The sequence below is a fragment of the Colletotrichum spaethianum genome (genome assembly GCF_022836535.1).
Source record: "Colletotrichum spaethianum MAFF 239500 DNA, contig13, whole genome shotgun sequence".
Classification (NCBI taxonomy): domain Eukaryota; kingdom Fungi; phylum Ascomycota; class Sordariomycetes; order Glomerellales; family Glomerellaceae; genus Colletotrichum; species Colletotrichum spaethianum.
The window spans coordinates 923,116-943,809 of NW_026054783.1; the positions used below are offsets into that span (position 1 = coordinate 923,116).

Sequence of the window (20,694 nt, forward strand, 5' to 3'; positions counted from 1 at the left end):
CTTCGTGACTTCTCTCGTTGCCGACTTTCCTTTCTAAGGGAATTCTCGTTCTTTGCCTCGTCTCCCAGCTTGCCTCTCGATGAGTCTTGGCCGCGGAGACGACGGAGGAGTACCGCTCACTCCGACCTAAACCCATATGTCCCGAACATGCGCGATCTCCATAAGTACACAATACTCGAAGCTCCCTAGCCGGGCCTAAGGCGGTCAACAGTTTCTAGCGTCGTAATCGGGTTTTCTGCCGTCTTTTGCTCCCCACCGCTTTCACCCCACGCCTGGGGCTAATGCTGGGGAGGATGGGAAATGCGCGGGACCCTGAGGAAGGGGTAGTCGGCAGGGAGAGTGGCATGTCCACGACCGATGTACAGATACCCGCCATTATGTCGTATCAACTTCACACCGCATACGAACCTCTGCCATCGGGGCACGCACGCTGGGGCCAGGCTGGCTCGCTGGAGCGGGAGCTATCTCTTTGCCATGCCACGCGGACGCTCCTCGAGGAATGCAAGCCCTGCGCGCCCTGCAAGCCCCTCGATGGCAGTCCTCTTTTTGTTCTTTTTGCTGCCCCCCTTGAAGGACGAGGGGCAACTGGCGCTGAGAATTGTGCAGCAGTGAGACAGCCAGCCCGTGCAGCCTAGCCCAGCACTTTAAGCATGAACTGATGAGAACAGGGCTGGAATTTTTGAATCTCGACGTTTTGTTGCACCGAGCTGCCTCGTTCGGTCTCCGATTGCTCATCGATGTCGCTCGGTCGGCTCGGGCGAGCGGTATCTGACTGTGCGAAGGATGCCAGTCATAGGCGTCAGAGACAAGCGGCGATCCGCCGCATTTGTTGCTCATCACAATGCTTTTGTTGGATGAGGCTACCAACCACCGGCACTTTCAACCACCTTTTTCTACGGTAATCTACTGAAGAACTGGAGCGACCGGTCGTAAGCTGCCAAATGGTCAGCGTGGAGCTGGCCAGTTTGGCCAGGTCACCAGATGACCAGACTAGGTAGATCAGCTCCCGGCCGCTGTTTGAAGTGCCTCAGCTCCAGCCTCGAACTCGAATCTCAAAAAAGCTTGGGTCAACTTCTTTGCCAAACCAAGACGCCAAGTATCGCTACTTTGCCCCCCTTCAAGTTTGGCGGGTTCCTGGAGCAGCGGCCACTTTCGCCCCTCTCCCTCCATTTTCCCATTTCTCCCCTCCCACTCCTTCACTCTTCCATCCTCTTCTGCTGGCGACCTGGAAGCTTTTTCGGTTTGTTGGCGAGGAGCTGCGGCTGTTGCTTTCCGGGTCCCCGTTGGTTAGAAGGCTATCACGGCACCACTTTCCCACAGCTTGACGCACTCGTACATGTGTCCACGTATACTGAAACCATTCCGTGGATAACGGCTCCGACAGTGTTCCCGTCGCGACGAGACGAGCCGGATCCCTATCCGTATCTGTTTATCGTTATCGGCTTCAACTTCCTGCCAAGCTCTAAAGCTCCAACAAGCTCCAGCTTAAGCTCCAAAAAAACAAAACTGTCCGTGGTTGAATGTCGCAAGTGGTCGGCGGCCAACAGGAATGCAGCGATAAGGACGGACTGATAGGAACCCGAGCAGAGTTGAGGGTCGCCGGAAGGGGTACATCCCAAAGGTAGAACGATGTGAGGTGAAGCTTGGAGAGGTCTCAGCCACAGAGCCTCGCACCAGTCTAACGCCCACCTCCGCGGACTAAGTCTTGTCGAGGGGCAGGTACGGCCGCCACTAGCCTGAATCCAACATTCCGGCAGCTCGGGAAAGGGACGCGAGGAATTGTACTAGGAGACGTGAAAAGGCCCAGTCTAAGAAGAACTGCAGACATAAACGCGCGCCACAACAGCCCGGCGATGCCAGCCTAACAGCAGTAGCAAAGCTTTGGGAGCAGGTTAGGTACAACGACACGCCTCGTGTTGTCTCATCAGTCGCCTCACGAACATGGCATTACACGGCAAGATGATTGAAGAGGTGGCAGGATAGGAATCCTTGGTCAACCTCAGGTCGAAGATAAGATGGCAAAACGCACGGTTGGAGTCACTTGAGACTTGTTGATGATGCATGCGGCTGGGTGATGATCATGATGCTGCGGCTGGCACTTCGCTCGTTCTTTTTGCACAGAAGATAGTAGAGCACTGACTAGCTTCGGCCTAGCCAGGTGACAGCCATGCTGCGATATCCAACGTATCATTTTCGATGGCGGCTCACGACGAGGGTGGGATTGGCCCCAAAGATTTTCATGCTTTGTGTGGCTCAGATATTTCTTTACGACTCGCAACTCCACGAGGATGCATCATACGGATGGTGAGGTTTCTTGGTTATTCATCATCCCATCTCTTGGTGGGATTTCGGCGGCTCACAACCAACTATTTCTTGGGTTCCGTAGGTAGGCCCTCGCAGTAACGCCTCAACTCCAACGTGAACTTGGCATCAATGACGGCGTCTCTCCCTGCCGTCCCTCCCAAAAAAAAAATATAACAGGAGGCCGTCTCCACCGTCCCACCCTGCATTCCCCCAATGAAATGGTTTTGTGGGGAAGCCCCCCCTGATCGTCCCATGCTCGATTGGGGAAAGCGTCTGAATATGGTTGAGGAGCTCTGCAGGCGTTGCAGCAAACCGGGCAGTCAGTAGAGGCAGACACACCCACAACTTGACACCACACCCCTCCTGGAGGACTTCCACACCAGCAGCTTTTGTGCTTTCCCACCTGCATTGAGGGGGGAAACATGGGAGCGAAAGGGACAACGCGCGCCGGCAAGTTCACGTCCTTCGTGAGGCAAGGCAGGGGTTCCACTTTTTCATTTTCTTCGGGGCCTCTTCCACGTCCCTCGCAAGAAAATTCACTGCAGCAAGAGGAACAGGCGGGAGGTCATCAGCCAGTCGCAATGTGTCGAAACATGGTCCTTCCCTCGCCCATGTTTTTTGTGCCATGTACACTACATCAGAGCGGGACGTACCTTGTACCTCGCACCGGCAAAGGTACCTCGACATTTGGGGACCACCACCACGACGTCCATTCGCACCACGCTCTCTTCTCTGGGCTCTCATCACTGCCTTCCTTGAGCCGGTGGGGGCCCTTACCTGGTTCAACAATCGTCTTTTTTCGTGACGGGACTGGTCCCAATCCCTCCCTTTCCAGTCCAGTTGTTGTCCTCTCCTCACAAAGTAGACGCCCCCCCAAGAAAGTCAATCAAGTGCCAGTGATCCGATATCGAGGGGCTAGATCCATCGACTTTGAACCCGTCTCCCTCACTCTCACTCACTTCTCTTTTTCTATCAAATCCAACCGTCTTCCCTTCATCCGTGGCTCGACAACTCCTCCCACAAATTTCTCTACATCTCCCTCGCTCGCCTTCGCCAGTTTGTCCCTCCCTCTTTCTGGCGCGGACTTGATCCTTCCTCCCTTGAACAGCCACCACCGACTGTCCAGCAAACAAAAAGTCTTGCGAGCTTGTCTGCTTCACATATACCCCAGCCCGCAGATATCACCAATTATCCTAGGAAACCGGCTCTCCCACGGCTTCCCACGGATAACATCCAATTCCCAACTTCGTCGACATCTAGATACCCTCAAGTTCTCGGTTCTTCTCCCAGCTCCGCGTAATTGAGCTTTCCAGCTTCCTCCCCAGCTGCCCATCATGCGTCCCGAAGTCGAGCAAGAGCTTGCCCACACGCTCCTTGTGGAGCTCCTTGCCTACCAGTTCGCCTCGCCCGTGCGGTGGATTGAGACCCAAGATGTATTCCTCGCTGAGAAGACCGCCGAGAGGGTGGTCGAAATCGGTCCCGCCGATACCCTCGGTGTGATGGCCAAGCGCACACTCGCCTCCAAGTACGAAGCCTACGATGCCGCCAAGTCAGTTCAGCGTCAAATTCTTTGCTACAACAAGGACGCAAAGGAAATCTACTACGAGGCCGACCCCATCGAGGAGGAACCAGAGCCCGCTGCCGCTTCGTCGAGCGCGCCGGCCGCTGCTTCTTCCGCCGCCCCTGCGGCTGCTGCTCCCGCTGCCGCTGCTCCTCCCCCGCCCAGCGCCGGCCCTGCCGCTTCCGTTGCCGATGCTCCCGTCCAGGCCATCGACATTCTGCGAGCTCTCATTGCTCAGAAGCTCAAGAAGCCCTTGGCCGAGGTGCCTCTGAGCAAGGCCATCAAGGACCTTGTTGGTGGTAAGTAGCGAAAAGTTTGCATGTTCCCTTGACCGCCACAATCGCTGACCCACGAAACCCAGGCAAATCCACCCTTCAAAACGAAATTCTCGGTGACCTTGGCAAGGAATTCGGATCAACACCAGAGAAGCCTGAAGATGTTCCTCTCGACGAGCTCGGTTCCTCCATGCAGGCCACCTTCGACGGACAGCTCGGAAAGCAGTCTCAGGCCCTTATTGCACGCCTGATCTCCTCCAAGATGCCCGGTGGCTTCAACATTACGGCCGCGAGAAAATACCTCGAGACAAGATGGGGCTTGGGCTCTGGAAGACAGGACGGTACTCTGCTGCTTGCTCTCACCATGGAGCCTGCTGCTCGTCTTGGATCTGAGGCTGACGCCAAGGCGTTTCTCGATGATGTCACCCAGAAGTACGCTGCTACCGCTGGTATCAGCCTGTCCACTCCCCAGGCTGGCGCTGCCGCCGGTGGCTCTGGCGGCGGTATGATGATGGACCCCGCTGCCATCGATGCCCTGACCAAGGATCAGCGTGCTCTGTTCAAGCAGCAGCTCGAGCTCCTTGCGAGATACCTCAAGCTCGACCTCCGCGCTGGTGACAAGGCGTACATCAACTCTCAGGAGTCCGAGAAGGTGCTCCAATCCCAGCTTGACCTCTGGACTGCCGAGCACGGCGACTTCTACGCCTCTGGCATCCAGCCTGTCTTCAGCTCCCTCAAGGCCCGTTCCTACGACTCTTCCTGGAACTGGGCGCGCCAGGATGCCCTCCACATGTACTACGACATCATCTTCGGCCGTCTCAAGGCTGTCGACCGTGAGATCGTGAGCCAGTGCATTCGCATCATGAACCGCTCCAACCCCACCCTGGTCGAGTTCATGCAATACCACATTGACAACTGCCCCGCGGAGCGTGGCGAGACTTACAAGCTCGCCAAGGAGCTCGGAGAGCAGCTCATCGAGAACTGCAAGGAGGTCCTACACGCCAACCCCGTCTACAAGGACGTCGCCGTTCCCACTGGCCCTCAGACCACTGTCGATGCTCGTGGCAACCTGAACTACGAGGAAGTCCCTCGCGCCAGCTGCCGCAAGCTGGAGCACTACGTCCAGCAGATGGCTGAGGGTGGCAAGATCTCCGAGTACGGTAACCGCACCAAGGTCCAGAACGACCTTCGCCGCATCTACAAGCTCATCAAGGAGCAGCACAAGATGTCAAAGACCTCCCAGCTTGAGATCAAGAACCTTTACGGTGACGTCCTTCGCTCTCTGGCGATGAACGAAAACCAGATCATTCCCAACGACGATAGCCCTTCCAAGAAGGCGAAGCCTGCCACCGGGCCCAAGGGCAAGGTCGAGACCATCCCTTTCTTGCACCTTAAGCGCAAGAGCCTTCACGGCTGGGACTATAGCAAGAAGCTCACTGGCTACTACTTGCAGTCCCTTGAGGAGGCTGCCAAGGACGGTGTCAGCTTTGCTGGCAAGCACGCTCTCATGACCGGTGCTGGTGCCGGCTCCATCGGAGCTGAGGTCCTCCAGGGTCTCATCAGTGGTGGTGCTAAGGTTGTTGTCACTACCAGTCGATTCTCTCGTGAGGTTACCGAGTACTACCAGTCCATGTACACCCGTTTCGGTGCCCGTGGCTCTCAGCTTGTTGTTGTGCCCTTCAACCAGGGTAGCAAGCAAGACTGCGAGGCTCTGATTGACTACATTTACGACCCCAAGAACGGCCTTGGCTGGGATCTGGACTTCATTGTGCCTTTTGCCGCCATCCCCGAGAACGGTCGCCAGATCGATCAAATCGACTCCCGATCTGAGCTGGCTCACCGCATCATGTTGACCAACCTGCTCCGCATTCTTGGCAGCGTCAAGACTCAGAAGGCCGAGCGTGGCTTCGAGACTCGTCCTGCCCAGGTCGTCCTGCCCCTGTCGCCCAACCACGGTACCTTTGGTAACGATGGACTCTACTCTGAGTCCAAGCTTGCCCTGGAGACTTTGTTCAACAGATGGCACTCCGAGGACTGGGGTCACTACCTCACCATCTGCGGTGCCGTCATTGGCTGGACTCGTGGCACCGGTCTCATGAGCGGCAACAATATCGTTGCCGAGGGAGTCGAAGCTTTTGGCGTCCGCACCTTCTCTCAGCAGGAGATGGCTTTCAACCTCTTGGGTCTCATGTCCCCTGCCGTTGTCGACCTCTGCCAGAGCGAGCCTGTTTTCGCCGACCTGAACGGTGGTCTGCAGTTCATCCCTGACCTCAACCAGACCATGACCAAGCTCCGCAAGGATATCATGGAGACTAGCGAGGTCCGCCGCGCTGTCAGCAAGGAGAACGCCATCGAGAACAAGGTTGTTAACGGCCCCAACTCTGAGGCCCTCTACAAGAAGAATGTTGTTGAGCCCCGCGCCAACATCAAGTTCGACTTCCCCAACCTCCCCGACTGGGAGGAGGAGATTGCTCCCCTCAACGACCGCCTCAAGGGCATGGTCGACCTGGAGAAGGTCGTCGTCGTTACTGGTTTTGCTGAGGTTGGTCCCTGGGGTAACTCCCGCACCCGCTGGGAGATGGAGGCCTACGGCGAGTTCTCCCTGGAGGGTTGCGTTGAGATGGCTTGGATCATGGGTTTGATCAAGAACCACAACGGTCCTATCAAGGGCAAGCCCGCTCCTTACTCCGGCTGGGTCGACGCCAAGACTGGTGAGCCCGTCGACGACAAGGACATCAAGCAGAAGTACGAGAAGTTCATTCTGGAGCACTCTGGTATCCGCCTGATTGAGCCTGAGCTCTTCGGTGGCTACGACCCCGAGCAGAAGCAGCTTCTTCACGAGGTTGTCATTGAGGAGGATCTCGAGCCTTTCGAGGCGTCCAAGGAAACTGCCGAAGAGTTCAAGCGTGAGCACGGCGACAAGGTCGAGATCTTCGAGATTCCCGAGTCTGGCGAGTACATTGTCCGCATGAAGAAGGGAGCTGCCCTCTTGATCCCCAAGGCTCTCCGCTTCGACAGACTTGTTGCCGGTCAGATCCCTACTGGCTGGGACGCTAAGAGATACGGTGTTCCCGAGGACATTGTGTCCCAGGTCGACCCCGTCACCCTGTTTGTCCTCGTGTCCGTCGCCGAAACTCTGCTGTCGGCTGGTATCACCGACCCCTACGAGTTCTACAAGTACGTCCACGTTTCCGAGGTCGGTAACTGCATCGGATCCGGTATGGGTGGTGCTGGCGCTCTCCGTGGCATGCACAGAGACCGCTACCTGGACAAGCCTGTTCAGAACGACATTCTCCAGGAGTCGTTCATCAACACTATGGCCGCCTGGGTCAACATGTTGTTGATCTCTTCTTCTGGACCCATCAAGACCCCTGTCGGTGCTTGCGCCACCGCTGTTGAGTCCGTCGACATTGGTTACGAGACCATCATGGAAGGCAAGGCCCGTGTCGTCTTTGTCGGTGGTTTCGACGACTTCGGTGAGGAGGGCTCTTACGAGTTCGCCAACATGAAGGCCACCAGCAACGCTGTTGACGAGATGGAACACGGCCGCACCCCCGGCGAGATGTCTCGTCCCACCACCACTACCCGTAACGGCTTCATGGAGTCCCAGGGTTGCGGTGTCCAGCTGCTCATGACTGCCAAGCTTGCCCTCGACATGGGCATGCCCATTCACGGTGTCCTGGCTCTGACCACTACTGCCACCGACAAGATTGGCCGCTCCGTTCCCGCTCCCGGCCAGGGCGTTCTCACCACTGCCCGTGAGCACGCCGGCAAGTTCCCCTCGCCCCTTCTCGACATCAACTACCGTCGCCGCCAGATTGAGCTCCGCAAGAAGCAGATCAAGCAGTGGCAGGAGTCTGAACTTGAGTACCTCTACGAGGAGGTTGAGGCCATCAAGGCCCAGGGCCAGGAAATCAACGAAAAGGAGTACGCTCACGACCGTGCCGAGCACATCAAGAAGGAGGCCCAGCGTCAGGAGAAGGACGTCCTCCGCAGTCTCGGCAACAACTTCTGGAAGAACAACCCCGAGATTGCCCCTCTCCGTGGTGCCCTCGCCACCTGGGGTCTCACCATCGATGACCTTGCCGTTGCTTCCTTCCATGGAACGTCAACCAAGGCCAACGACAAGAACGAGTCTTCTGTCATCTGCCAACAGCTCCGCCACCTCGGTCGCAAGAAGGGTAACGCGGTTATGGGTATCTTCCAGAAGTACCTCACTGGTCACCCCAAGGGTGCTGCCGGTGCCTGGATGTTGAACGGCTGCCTGCAGGTCCTCAACACCGGTTTGGTGCCTGGCAACCGCAACGCCGACAACGTCGATCCCATCATGGAGCAGTTCGACATGATTGTGTACCCTAGCCGCAGCATTCAGACCGATGGCATCAAGGCCTTTTCCGTCACCTCTTTCGGTTTCGGTCAGAAGGGTGCCCAGGCCATCGGTGTCCACCCCAAGTACCTCTTCGCCACGCTTGACGAGAAGACGTACGAGGAGTACTCTGCCAAGGTCCAGGCTCGCCAGAAGAAGGCGTACCGCTTCTTCCACAACGGTCTGGTCAACAACACGCTCTTTGTTGCCAAGTCGAACGCTCCTTACACCGACGAGCAGCTCAGCCAGGTTCTCCTGAACCCTGACGCTCGCGTGACCGAGGACAAGAAGACCTCCACCATTTCTTACCCCTCCAACTTCATGAAGGCGTCTGAGAAGACCGTCTCGTCGTCGGCGGCCAAGGCCACCCAGGACATGATGGAGGCCCTAGCCAAGAAGGTCGTCAACAAGAACAGCAACGTCGGTGTCGACGTCGAGGACATCTCTGCTATCAACATTGAGAACGAGACATTCATCGAGCGCAACTTCACTGCTGGTGAGATTAAGTACTGCCAGTCGGCTCCCAGCCCCCAGAGCTCGTTCGCCGGCCGGTGGAGCGCGAAGGAGGCTGTCTTCAAGTCCCTCGGTGTGTCAAGCAAGGGCGCCGGCGCGCCATTGAAGGATATCGAGATTGCCAAGGACGAGTCTGGTGCCCCGTTGGTTAAGGTAAGCTACAGTGCAACAAGCACACTTCCGAGACACGATTGCTAACGTTTGTATAGCTCCACGGCGATGCCGCTGCCGCTGCCCAGAAGGTGGGCCTCAAGGACATTAGCGTTTCCATCTCACACTCGGACTCGCAGGCGATCGCCGTCGCTGTTGCAAACTTTTAAAAGCGGGTAGATTGTACAATGCATTTCTAGTTTATGGGATATACGGCAGGCATGGGATCTTGCTTGTTCGCTTTGGTCGTGTTTTAAATCATACAAGCCAGGGAGTAAAGATTGCGGTGACACTTTGGGAGGAGTGTCCCCAAGCAATCATCATCGTCGGATGAATTGACGAGTAATGCACGAGTAGGGAACGGCGCAACAACGATAGAAGTTGGTTCCAAAATGCCACAATAGACACTGTATTAACCACTGCCAAGGAGAGGAATCTCTTGTCCTAGGACTTTTGATCTTGCGAACGGAACACATCTGACGTGATAGCTGACCATTGAACGAGACATGCCATCCCCATCCTATTTGCAGCTCGGGATACCCGTCAGTTGGAGCCATGGGTTACCTAACCGCTCAGGCGATGAGCGACGACCAGGACGCCAGAAATGCATTGTGATCCCGGGTTTCGCTGCATTGGAATATGTCAAGCCCATCTGATAAATGAGACGAGCGGACGTGATGGATTAATTGGGCAAGCAAGGGAGGTAAGGGGGGGGGGGGGATTGCGTCTCTAGCTCTTATGATGTTTCAAGCCTCCGACAACACCACGAGGCCGTATCACAACGACTACAATGCTGTGAGTGAGTAGTTGGGTATGCACTTCATCCGTTTGATACAACTGTTTTCTGAGTCGTCCATCTGTCTGCACAGGATGCAGGCGCTCGCGCGCACTCGCGCCGACTGCGGCCCGCGCTGGGACGGCGTTGCCAAGACGTCGGACGGAGGGGAGAGACGACTTTCGAGGTCGAGTGGCGGGCTGTGTTCGTCGCAGATTCTTTTTGTCTGGGAGGAGGCGCGGCGTGGGAAGCTGCGCAGTGCCGACATGGGCTCAATTCTTCTTCGTCCTAGACGTGCAGAGGTTTCCTATTTACTGAGGGCTGCACACATGCCCATGTGTCTGGCGCTCGTCATCCGCTTTCGTTTCTGCTTATCTGGTGTTTCTTCATTTCGGGGCGGGGGGTTTCGTGCGTGCCTGGCTTGTTTCTGGTTGCATGCTGTTCAAACAGCCCTCGCAGCACTGGTTCGTCTGATGAAATGAGGTGGCATGTTGATTTCCAGCGGAAGCGCCAGACAGTTTCATGACAAGTCCCTGACGAGCCGCGACGCACGCAGCCTTTTGAGTTATTGACAGGTTGGTCCAAAGATGGTTTCTGGTTTCGTTTTCTCGTTCAACGTTTAAAGAGGGAGGAAGGGGGGGATCACGGCAGGCCAACGCCGATATGTGTTGGATTGAAACCAACGATGAGGAGGGCCCCGGTCGATGAGGTCTGAAACTTCGTTTAAACCGGCTCTCAACCAGGCCCGACATTAGCTACAAAGAGTCTCGCCGCCTCAGCGAAGACGCCCGTTGATGGAGGAAGCATCCACTCTCCGATCGCGCTGGCCGGCCGGCACGGCACTCGGCTGCTCAACCCCCGTTCTGATCGACGTCTTAAAATGCAAGGGGAGACAGTATGGATGGGGATCGCAGTGCACTGCCGTGATGACTGGGGAGCGTTGCACCAGGCCACTGCAGCTCGGCCAATGACATGGCGGCAAAAAGGAATAACCCCGGCCGGTTGAGAATTAGACTGCTTTATGCATCGATGCATCCCCTTTTTTTGGCGTGGTAGGGGGGAGATGGGGCCCTGTCGATCAACCGTCGTGTTCATGGACCGAGCGGCGCGTGTGTCTGGCTGTCCCAGCTCTGGCGCCCCTCCAATGTGTGTCCATTGGACTTGCGTGTATGACTGGGATTTTAAGGAGTTGCTGCGCCAGGTAAGGGGGGGAGGGCATTGATGTGTAGGTCTTGGACGACTGGGCCAGAAGGAACAATTGTGGCGCAGACCAGGAGTTTGGATCTTTTTTGTCAAATCTCTTGGGTTGGGGCCGTCGTCATGCAAGGCCTTGGGCCGAGCAATGTTTGAAGGGGCTTCTCCTGTACGTAGCTGAGGTTGTGGTATAAGGAAACGGACGTCCCCCCAGCGCGCGGATCGTTTAGCCAAAGGGTTCTGTTTATGTTTTGCTACCAAGTCGACCTACCTTCGTTTTTCTGGACCTGTCTGTTTCTATTCTAGTTTGCTTCAACGTGAAAGGAAAGAAAAGCTCCATCGCAGCTCCGTCGTTTAATACCTAGTCGAGAACAGAGTTCAAGTGAGAGGCTACTCGATTGACTAATCCGCTTCTGCTCGCCGTACATACACGGCATCCGCTCGAGTCGAACAAATAGCAACAACAAACAACACATCAGCCGAGAAATCAAAATGACGGGCACAAACAACATCAGAGGCCTCATGGGCAAGGGTGTCCCGCCGACGCCGTCCTTCTTCGCCATCGTCCGCGTCGCCGTCTTGGTGCTGTCGCTCGCCGTCCTCGCCGCTTGCGCCTACTGCCTGTCCCTACTGGGCGCCTATTCGAGCAGCTACACCGGGCCGCCAGGCTTCATGCTCTTCGTCGTAAGTAAATTCCTCCGCTGTTCCGTCGCCTTGCCCTGCGAGCATCCCCTGCTGGAAGCCAGGAGCTGCACAACTTCTGGCGAACGGCTTTTCGGGGCTGGCGAGTTGGAGACTTGAGAAGGCTGTGTATTGACATCTCGCCCATCAGAGCCTCTTCACCATCCTGGTCCTGGGCGGCGCCATGGCCGCCGAGCGCTTCGCAGCGCACCTCTACTTCCGCATTGCCGTGCTCATTGGCTACGCCACCAACTGCCTCTTTTGGTTGTCTGGCTGGGCGTGGACCGCGAGCATCGCGGCGCTGTTCCTGGGCAACACGTGCATTCAGAGCACCTGTTTCGCCCCCACGACGGAGGAGAAGCGGTACGGTGGGAGCATGGCCGGTGCCGCGGCTGTCGGTGCTGTTAACTGGTATGTTGAGATCTTGCAGCGTGTGGATCACGTGAAGTAAGCGTTGAAAGGTTGGTTGCTGACTGAGAACCTAGGGTGCTGATGGTCATCGTGCTGTTTTACTACGTCAAGGGATGCCTGGCGGATCCCGACTGCTATGGTGTCTCGACTGGTCATGGTTCTGAGATGGGCAGCATCAAGGCCGAGAGCAAGTCGCGCTCTCAGCCGTCTGCCAACGAGCCGTGAGCTGACTGGCGGTGGTGAAAGCCGTCCGGCTAGCCCTGTCAGACATGAAAGGGGTTACGCCAGCAAGAGATAGCATGGAAATGGGCAATGGAGAGAGAAAACGGGCTTGAAGTTGGACAGGACTGGGTAATGACTGGAGTTTGGGTTTGATATGGGTGACGATACACGCAAACGTCGTCTTCTGACTGCGGACTGGGTTGTTCCTCCTCACCACGAGAGAAAAGACGGACCGTACTGCTTTTGATGCCTTTGACGAGAGATACCACTGGTTCCTATTAGTAGCTAATGATATGGGCCGAGCTTGATCATCTTTGGTCTTTTGATATCTTGCAGAGAAGTTTTGACAACATCCTGGCTTGGGATGACGGTTTCTAGGATCATTGAACAACCTGAAGAAACGCGGGAGCTTCATGTGTCATATTTAACAAGACCAGCGCCCTGGATTCGTGAGAAACAACCATGTTCTCCGCAATAGCTCCAAGCAACTCCAGGGAGAGGCATGTGTATTATGGTCAATGCACAAAAAGTCAGCTGTGCAATGATACATTCAAGTCTGTCACTATGACCCACATTGGAGTTTCAAGCAGTCTTATTAAGGCTTGAACTCACTCATGGACATACGCCAATCCCCGGACTCTTTCTTAAGGACATTTCTATAATCCTATTATGAACTCGAACTGGTCTTCCTCCCCAAACATAAACTCCGGGAAGCGGGCAAATCATAATGATATCCCAACAAGAAAAAAGATAAAAGAAAACTCTGCCTCTAATCCCTTAACTCCATCCAACGGCCCGCAAACAATCTCCTCACTCCTTCTTCTTCGGCTTCTTCTTCTTAACCACAAGTGTCTTCCCGGGCTTTTCGACCCCAAGCTCCCGAGGCTCATCACGGCTGAAATCCATCGCGTCGACCCGGTAATCCGCCACGATCACATCACGCACCGCCCTCTCCGGCAACTCATCCCACTCGCTCGCTCTAGCACCCAATGACACCGCCCTCGCCTTCCACCAGTTCATTTGGGCCTTCACATTCGAGAGCTCCTCGGTACGACCCACAACGGCCCGTTCCCTGCGGTTCCGGCTCCGCGACGCGGCGACGTTGTTGCGCCGCTTCAGCTCCTTGAGGCGCGCGGCTGCGAGGTTGTTGTTGTGCGCCACCGCCGCCTCTCGCTCGGCGCCCGCCGGCACGTCGTCAATCCGGATGAAAGCGCCTAGTGAGTGCTTAGGGAGCATTGGGGCGACTTCAATGAGCTGCGGCGGGGCGCGGATTCGATAGATTTCTGTGGGGGAATAGGTAGAATAGGATAAGCGTGGGCTCTTGGCGAATGGAGAGGGAGGGGGGAGCGTTGTTGATTTGGTTGTTGTGAAGATGTGGTTGATTTCGGATTGGCGGCGGAGACGCTCATCGGGATCGACGGAATCAGGGAGCGAGAGGGATGAGGAGAGGATAGCGGAGAAGCTGCCCTGGAGGGAATTGGGAGAGAATATTCGGGCGTGATAGGGCGGTTCAAAGTCCGGGGTCGTTGAGCGGGGAGGACTCAAATATGTAGCTCTAATAGTAGATGGTATGCGGCGGCTGGACCGGAGACGTTTGGCGGGGGGTAGGTCGTCGTAGGCCAGAGGTAACTCGGCTTGAGGGTAAGCTTGGTGGTTTTGCGGCTGATAGTAGGTTTGGGATGCGTAAGAAGCTTGTTCACATTGGTACTGGTTATTAGAGTAAATAGGGATGTCCTGGTTGAAGTCGTCTTCGAACACATATGGGAAGTGGTGATCATCGTCGAGAAAAGCGAGATCGTTTGAATAGGGGCCCGACATCTTGATAGCTTCAAACTCGAGATTTCGGCGATAGCAAGCTGGTGAAGAGTTTGAATGATGCAGTGCTGACTTCAGGTTGCAAATGGGTGCCACCGTCTTGCAGATGATCAAAAACCTTGGCGACTCACAGAGAAAGGGTGGTTGCAATGGTGAATGACGACGACCAACATGTGTTTCTTTTGCTCTACTTTGTGAGGTAGATAAGACGCTGTGAGTGAAAGGTGTAAAGGGAGTGAACAGTGAAGGGAGATATTTGAAAAAGAGTCAAAGGGGACTTATATGCAATGAGAGGCCGTCGCTGGGAGGTCTGTGATTCAGAGTAAGGCATCGTGACTATCCTTAGCGAGCCTCAAGGTTGAGATGAAAGGTCACGATGCCCAATAGACGTGACTTGTGCAAGTTCGAGGCCTCGCTAAACCAACCACGTGAATAAGAGACTTGAGATGATGGGGCGAGTGGGTACCGGCTTGAAGAGAAGGAACGAGCCAAGTTATCGATGAGGTAGGTACTCAAGTGCCTCAGTAATCAGAAAAGAGCAGTGAGAATTAAATCAACTATCCTTCAATTGTGATGCAAGTTGAACATCGAAGCATGAACAAGAGGGAGAAAAAGATGTATGTAGGTGAAGCCCATGTTGAACCTCAAAAAAGACGAGGACTCTTGTGACTTGACTGTACTGTCGTAATTCTTCCAAACTTTGATCAACCTTCGCATCTCTGAAGATTGACAATCTTTTAGCAGGGTTGTAAAAGATTCAGCACCATCAATATTACAGAGAGAAATCGTCTTAGTTGTCTTGGACCGCTCGGTGCTCTAACACCAGGCAAAAGATTCGATTAGAATAATGTTATTTCCACTAGGCACCCCCTCTTTTTCTGCTGTCCTTCAAAGGGTATTTTTTTTGGGGATATCATCGCGGATGCATCACGAGAGTCGTTCTCCAGCAGGTATTATCAGAGGGGCAACGGCGTTATTAACTACAGCATGGAGTACTTCAACAGCTTAGGCAAATCAACGCGTTCAATTGTAAAACAACATAGATGCTACGACTTCTTGTTAATTATCCCCAGACGCCTAGTGTCACGACATCGAGCAACGTTCCGCCCGAGGCGGGGATGATGTTTGTGAAGTGAAGAGAAGCGAAACGAAGCTGACAATAAGACCAATTGCCTTGATCACCTGCAACCAACAGTGTGGGTGAAGTCATTCGTGTGTGTCTATTTGCTAGGTTCCAGGCTAATACTGCGAAGTGGTAGGAGTTGATGCACCCTGTTGGTCTGTTGACTAATACCTGACACCCCCCCCCCCCCCCCTCGAGAACAAGTACAATGTCCTTCGCCTCAACCGTTTGATTGTTGTAGGCGTTTGCGATGATGTCCGCGCGGTGCGGCGGAAGCCGGCCTTGATCGTGATAGCCTCGACACTCTTTTCAACAATATTGCCAGGAGTGACAGAGGGTTTGGCTTCTGCAGTAGCTTTGCCCTTGTCCTTGGGAACTTGAAAGACAGGACTGCATTTAAAACCCTGTGGGCAATAGCATTGATGGTTAGGTCCTCTGGATTTGGTGCAAAGGATGGCCTATCCGTTTTTGCGATAGGGGGTGTCTTGAACTGTGCCATGCTAAAGGTGCCAGTTGAACTAGCTAACGACATGATTGACTTTCCCGGCGTTGAAAATAGCCTTAGAGTTCTGCTTCCACTCCTCGACATTCAGAAGGGGTTTCATGGCCCCGCGAGCGCGGGTGGTGGCGACAACCATGCGTGGGGTCATAGGAATGAAAACGAGCTTCTTGCCGAACCGGTTCGACTAAGGAAGTGATTGGTACCGTGATGAGAACTGCAGTAGAGGTCGCGTTATCAACCGAAAGCCAAGTGTCAAATATGGACAGTCATTGCGATTGTGTTGCCTTGAACGGTGGTGATGTATGTTCGATAATGGGATTAGGATGATTGCCGATCGTCGCGAGAACAGAGAGAGGATAACCCTTCACCAGGTTCTCAACATCAAGGATGCAGGAGATCATGCCGGATTCGAGGCGGGTTGAGTTAGGTTGAATGACAATGACTTGTTCATCGTCCACAATGACAACCGTACCAGTGCGGGCGATGTCGGCAGTTAGAAAAGGGGGAGTGGATATAAGGCTTCCACTCTGCCTTCGGTTTGGTGTCTTTGGGCTCGTACTCGCAGTCGTCCAAGCGAAGGTGGTCCACGATGAGTGTGGGAAATAAGAGAGGTTATTGAGGGAAATCGAGTGAAGAAGTTCGTCATGAACGCGTTGGGGAAGCAAGACGCTTGTTGAGGTGAAAAGATTGGTGAGGTAGGTAGCTTGGGGAGGTGGGAGTATGATGGGTAAGAGCATGATGGGTGAGAGGATGGTGGGTGGAGAGGATGGTGAAAAAAAGGGTGAGAGGAAGGAAGAAAAAGCTATGGTTGGGGGAGGAGCTTTTGCAAGTGGAAGGAAGGAATACTATCGGAGTCTGTCAAAAGACCCTCGGTCACCAATGACCTGCCTGGACCAGGTCACTGCCATTTGATCCAGGTGGTTTGGACGCGTCCCACTGATGTAGGATAAGAATGCGATCGTCCGTACCCATCGACACGCGCGTTTTGTGTCGACTGTGGCTCACATCACCACTTACTTTTGTTTTTGCGAGAGAGGAATGATACTTGAGAATGAATTGGGGAGGTCCTTAATGATTGTCGCGTTGTGCCATGTTCCATCTGGGTAGTCCATCCACTTGATCTTGTAATGTAGTGTTGTACTGCGTTGTTTGTGCCCCAGAATGGACTCAATGGTGAACTTTGCCTCATCGTTTCGGATGATTAGGCCTGGTGGTTGGCATTGTTGTTTGAATGGGTTGGTCGAACAGGCTCAATGTGTTTGATCTAGACGTCGGGATGCTAGCGGAACCAGGGCGGAAACTTGAGGCAGTACTTCATCAAGTGGATGACTTGTTCCATCTCGAATGACCCTTCCCTGGTGCGACGTTTGGTAATATTTTGGTTGCTGCTAAGGGTGATGGGTGTTCACCGAGGTCGCACTCGGCGTAGCAGGGTACCGGTCGATCACGTTCGCCGACCGGCTGGAAAGGGAGATGCGTGTAAGCCCGAAACAAGGAATCCAGTTGAGAGTGCATCGTAATTGGTGCGTTTGATGTAGCGGAGAGATCTCTTGAGGTCGAGGAGTTCATTAAGGCTTTGGAAGGGATTGCTAATGGTAAGTTGTAAACAAAGTGTAGGTCGTAGTGAGGTAGTAGTACTGTTGGTTGCTGCTGAGGGTGATGGGAGTCCACCGAGGTCGATCACTCGGCGTAGCATGGTACCGGTCGATCACGCTCGCCGACCGGGCGGAAAGGGAGATGTGTGTAGAGAGGCGAGGCAGCCCTACGCAAGAAACCCGAGACTTGGCGAGTCTCGATCGAACGGGAATGAGGCTATTCGCGGGGTAACCATGGTCTGGATGGCTTCGGGTGACGTGCTCGAGGTCGAATTGGGGATTCCTGGACGTGCCAATGACTGGAAAAATTCGATCGATCGGTCAGACGAAGGAGGGTTGTGCTGCCATGTGAATAGAAGCGAAACGAAGCTCATAAGAAGGTCAAATGCTTGAATCACCTGCAACCAACAGTATGGGTGAAGTTATTCGTGTGTAGCTGCTGGGTTTTAGGTTGATATTATTAAGTGGCAGGAGCTGACGTTGGTCTGCAGGCGGGTCAATGGTGAGGAAGTTGTGCCTAGCCCGTTCGACCAACGGCGTATCAGAGATCGAGAACCCCCTGGTCAGCTAGCGCCGACTTTTTCGAACTGAGATAAAGGTCACGCTTCTTCTCTGTTCAATTGGATAAACTGTTAATAGAATTCGCGCTTCGCTTTGCAGAGAGGATATTGAGGGAAATCGAGTGAAGAAGTTTGGAATGAATGCGTTGGAGAAGCAAGAAGCTTACTGAGGTGAGAGCATGATGGGTGAGAGTATGGCGGGTGAAAAGAACAGAGGAAAAAAGGGTGAGAGGAAGGAAGAAAAAGTTATGGTTGTGGGAGGGGCTGTTGTAAGTGGCAGGAAGGAAGGTGCGGGAAAAGATTTATGTAAACGGAAGGTACGCATAAAACAAGGAAGGAAGGGAAGGAAGGAATACTATCGGAGTCTGCCAGAAGACCCTCGGTCATCAATGAACTGCCATTTGATCCAGGTAGTTTGGACGCGTCCCGCTTCGCTGAGACGAGAGGGAGCGAGAGAATGAGCGTGAAGAGGAGCGGCGACGATGCGTATGATATGCTCGAACCTCGCGGTCGCGGGGGCGTCGATACATGCCGCGGCATTCGTCGAAGCGGCCGCGTCAATTGTCTGAGGTAACCAAGGCGTTCGTCGCATCGTCGGTGCTCACGCATCTATACAAAACTCATATAAGAACAGAACTGTCCACCATTTAGAATTCCATCTATATGAGCTGGTTGAAGACCTCTAATAACTAAGCCAAACGCTTCCCCTGGATATTTCCCATCGGCCACATCGGGCTCGAACTGTATTTGATCATGCAATGCAACCCTCGAAAACGCCTCTGAAATTAAACACCATTTGACTGGCGTTACTGTGAAGCCTGCCAGCTTTTCTTCATCCATGCCGAGAACTCATGCTTCCTCTACAGCTTGCTGCTCTGTGTTTCTTCCATCTCTTTCAATATGAAATCGTTAAACTGATCGGCGTTGTCGAGGTATAGGTGGTGCCCGGCCTTTTGTACAATGAGTACCTTGGCGGACCCATTCTCTCTCCTCTTCTCTTCTTCCGTTCCCTTGAGAAGCGCTTGCAGTTTCGCCTGCTTAAGCTTCTCCTGCGCAGCGTATCCACCGGCGACGTCCATCCAGTCGTTCTCGCCATACATCATGATGACGGGGATGCCTGTCTCCTTGAGCTTCTCGCCGTTCTTCTCAATAATCTGCCGACCAACGCCGTCTATCCTATTGACCATGGGGCTGCGGGCGAACGCTCCCGGGGCAAGGATGTACGGCAGCGCGTACTCGCCACTGCCCCTCTGGCGGAAGATGGAGAAGGCGTAGTCGTGCAGAGCTTGCGACTCGGCTTGGGGGAGGTGGTTGAAGCGGCGCGAGGTCCAACCGGAGACGAACCGCGGGCCGAGGGGGCCGGTGAAACGAACGATGCTGAAGGGGGAGACGTTGGCGTCCCACAGCCAGACGAGCCAGCCTGGTAGGGGACGCTTCGGCGCATTGCTGGAGTTTTTCGCGCCGTTCTTGCTGGCGCGAGATGTGATGGAGTTTCGGTCGTCGTTCGTGACAGTGTTCTGGTCTTGTGTAAACTCGTTTTGCAATGTTGATTCTTCGGGCTCGGGCATGGCCGCGTTGACAGCGTACGGGTCCTCGGGGATCCCGACGGGCGAAGCGAGGATGAGTTTCTTGAGGTGACCGGGGTACTTCAGCGCGTACGCTACAGAGAGGTACCCTCCGAGAGAGTGGCCGATAAGGGTAAACTTGTCGATGTTGCGCTTCTTCCGCCACTCCTCGAGTGCATCAATGAACCAGGCCTCAGCCTCGGCCGTCTTACCCTCCTGGTCCTTGGCGGTGACCTTGAAAGGCGGTCTTGTGGAGTTGCCCATGCCGAGCATATCCAGAGCGTAGAGCTTCCAGCCTTTTGGCCGGGAGAGCGGCTCAAAGTTCTTGTAGAAAAAGCCAAGCCCTGCACCGTACCCGTGAAGGATAACGAGGTTGTTGTCGACTTCCTCGCCAACACGCTCGACGGAGTACTCGTTCAAGGCCCGGTTCTTTCCGGAGAGCTCGACCATCTGCGACTTCCACACTCGCGGGCCGAAGGGGTCGGATTTATCGGAATCGAGAGAGGCATTTTCACGGGCTTCTTTAAGGTAGGGGATGTGACTGAGGACGTTTCGCTCCGCCATCTGGGGAGTTACGCTGCTCCACTGCAGACGCTCTCGTCAGCGACATGAACGAGAACGACACCAAAAAAGGCATTGCTAGTTATCTTACCCATTGGTAGACGGCATCCTTGTATCCCAGAGGGAAATACGTCCCCGGGGGACGACTTGTCGCGGTGGGCGCGGCGGGAGGGGCGGCGGCGGCGGCCATGGTCTGGTGGGATCGGCGAGGGACGGATTCTTCAGAAGAGGCGCGGATGCTGGGGGCGGGAGACTTGACGTTGGCGGTGGTAGAGGAAGTAATTAATGAGGAAGCAAGCTTGAGTCGCGACCCGTTCACTACAGTAGAAGCGGTTTGTTGGTGTATCATGCCGGTTGATGGAAGGTGGCGACGGGGGAACCGTCTATATATGGGCGTCACAAGAGAGAGTAGCGTCGGTATCAGTGTGGCCTCGGGCGGCGGGTGTGCGTGTCCGGAGAGCGGATTTTCTGAAACTTGCGACGACTCATCAGCCAGCAGCGAGCTGACCGTTGGTATGGAC

General features: G+C 54.7%; 5 protein-coding genes across 5 annotated transcripts; 2 read left to right on the forward strand and 3 right to left on the reverse strand.

Moving 5' to 3' along the window:
* Nucleotides 1-3,638: 3,638 nt before the first annotated feature.
* ColSpa_05935 (fatty acid synthase subunit alpha) lies at nt 3,639-9,339 on the forward strand (the record flags this gene model as incomplete). Its single annotated transcript, XM_049272147.1, has 3 exons — nt 3,639-4,164; nt 4,227-9,172; nt 9,229-9,339. 3 exons carry the CDS (start codon nt 3,639-3,641, stop codon nt 9,337-9,339), a joined length of 5,583 nt encoding a protein of 1,860 aa, XP_049128104.1.
* Nucleotides 4,280-8,242, reverse strand: ColSpa_05936 (uncharacterized protein; the record flags this gene model as incomplete). Its single annotated transcript, XM_049272148.1, is given in 3 exon segments — nt 4,280-5,134; nt 5,147-5,337; nt 5,377-8,242. 3 exon segments carry the CDS (start codon nt 8,240-8,242, stop codon nt 4,280-4,282), a joined length of 3,912 nt encoding a protein of 1,303 aa, XP_049128105.1.
* Nucleotides 9,340-11,630: 2,291 nt separating the features above from the next.
* Nucleotides 11,631-12,455, forward strand: ColSpa_05937 (uncharacterized protein; the record flags this gene model as incomplete). Its single annotated transcript, XM_049272149.1, has 3 exons — nt 11,631-11,822; nt 11,971-12,266; nt 12,305-12,455. 3 exons carry the CDS (start codon nt 11,631-11,633, stop codon nt 12,453-12,455), a joined length of 639 nt encoding a protein of 212 aa, XP_049128106.1.
* An 807-nt stretch (nt 12,456-13,262) lies between these two features.
* ColSpa_05938 (uncharacterized protein) lies at nt 13,263-14,270 on the reverse strand (the record flags this gene model as incomplete). Its single annotated transcript, XM_049272150.1, has 1 exon — nt 13,263-14,270. One exon carries the CDS (start codon nt 14,268-14,270, stop codon nt 13,263-13,265), a length of 1,008 nt encoding a protein of 335 aa, XP_049128107.1.
* Nucleotides 14,271-18,907: 4,637 nt separating this feature from the next.
* ColSpa_05939 (putative catechol O-methyltransferase 2) lies at nt 18,908-20,363 on the reverse strand (the record flags this gene model as incomplete). Its single annotated transcript, XM_049272151.1, has 2 exons — nt 18,908-20,197; nt 20,265-20,363. The coding sequence occupies 2 exons, from the start codon at nt 20,361-20,363 to the stop codon at nt 18,908-18,910; spliced, it is 1,389 nt and encodes a 462-aa protein (XP_049128108.1).
* Between the last annotated feature and the right edge of the window lie 331 nt (nt 20,364-20,694).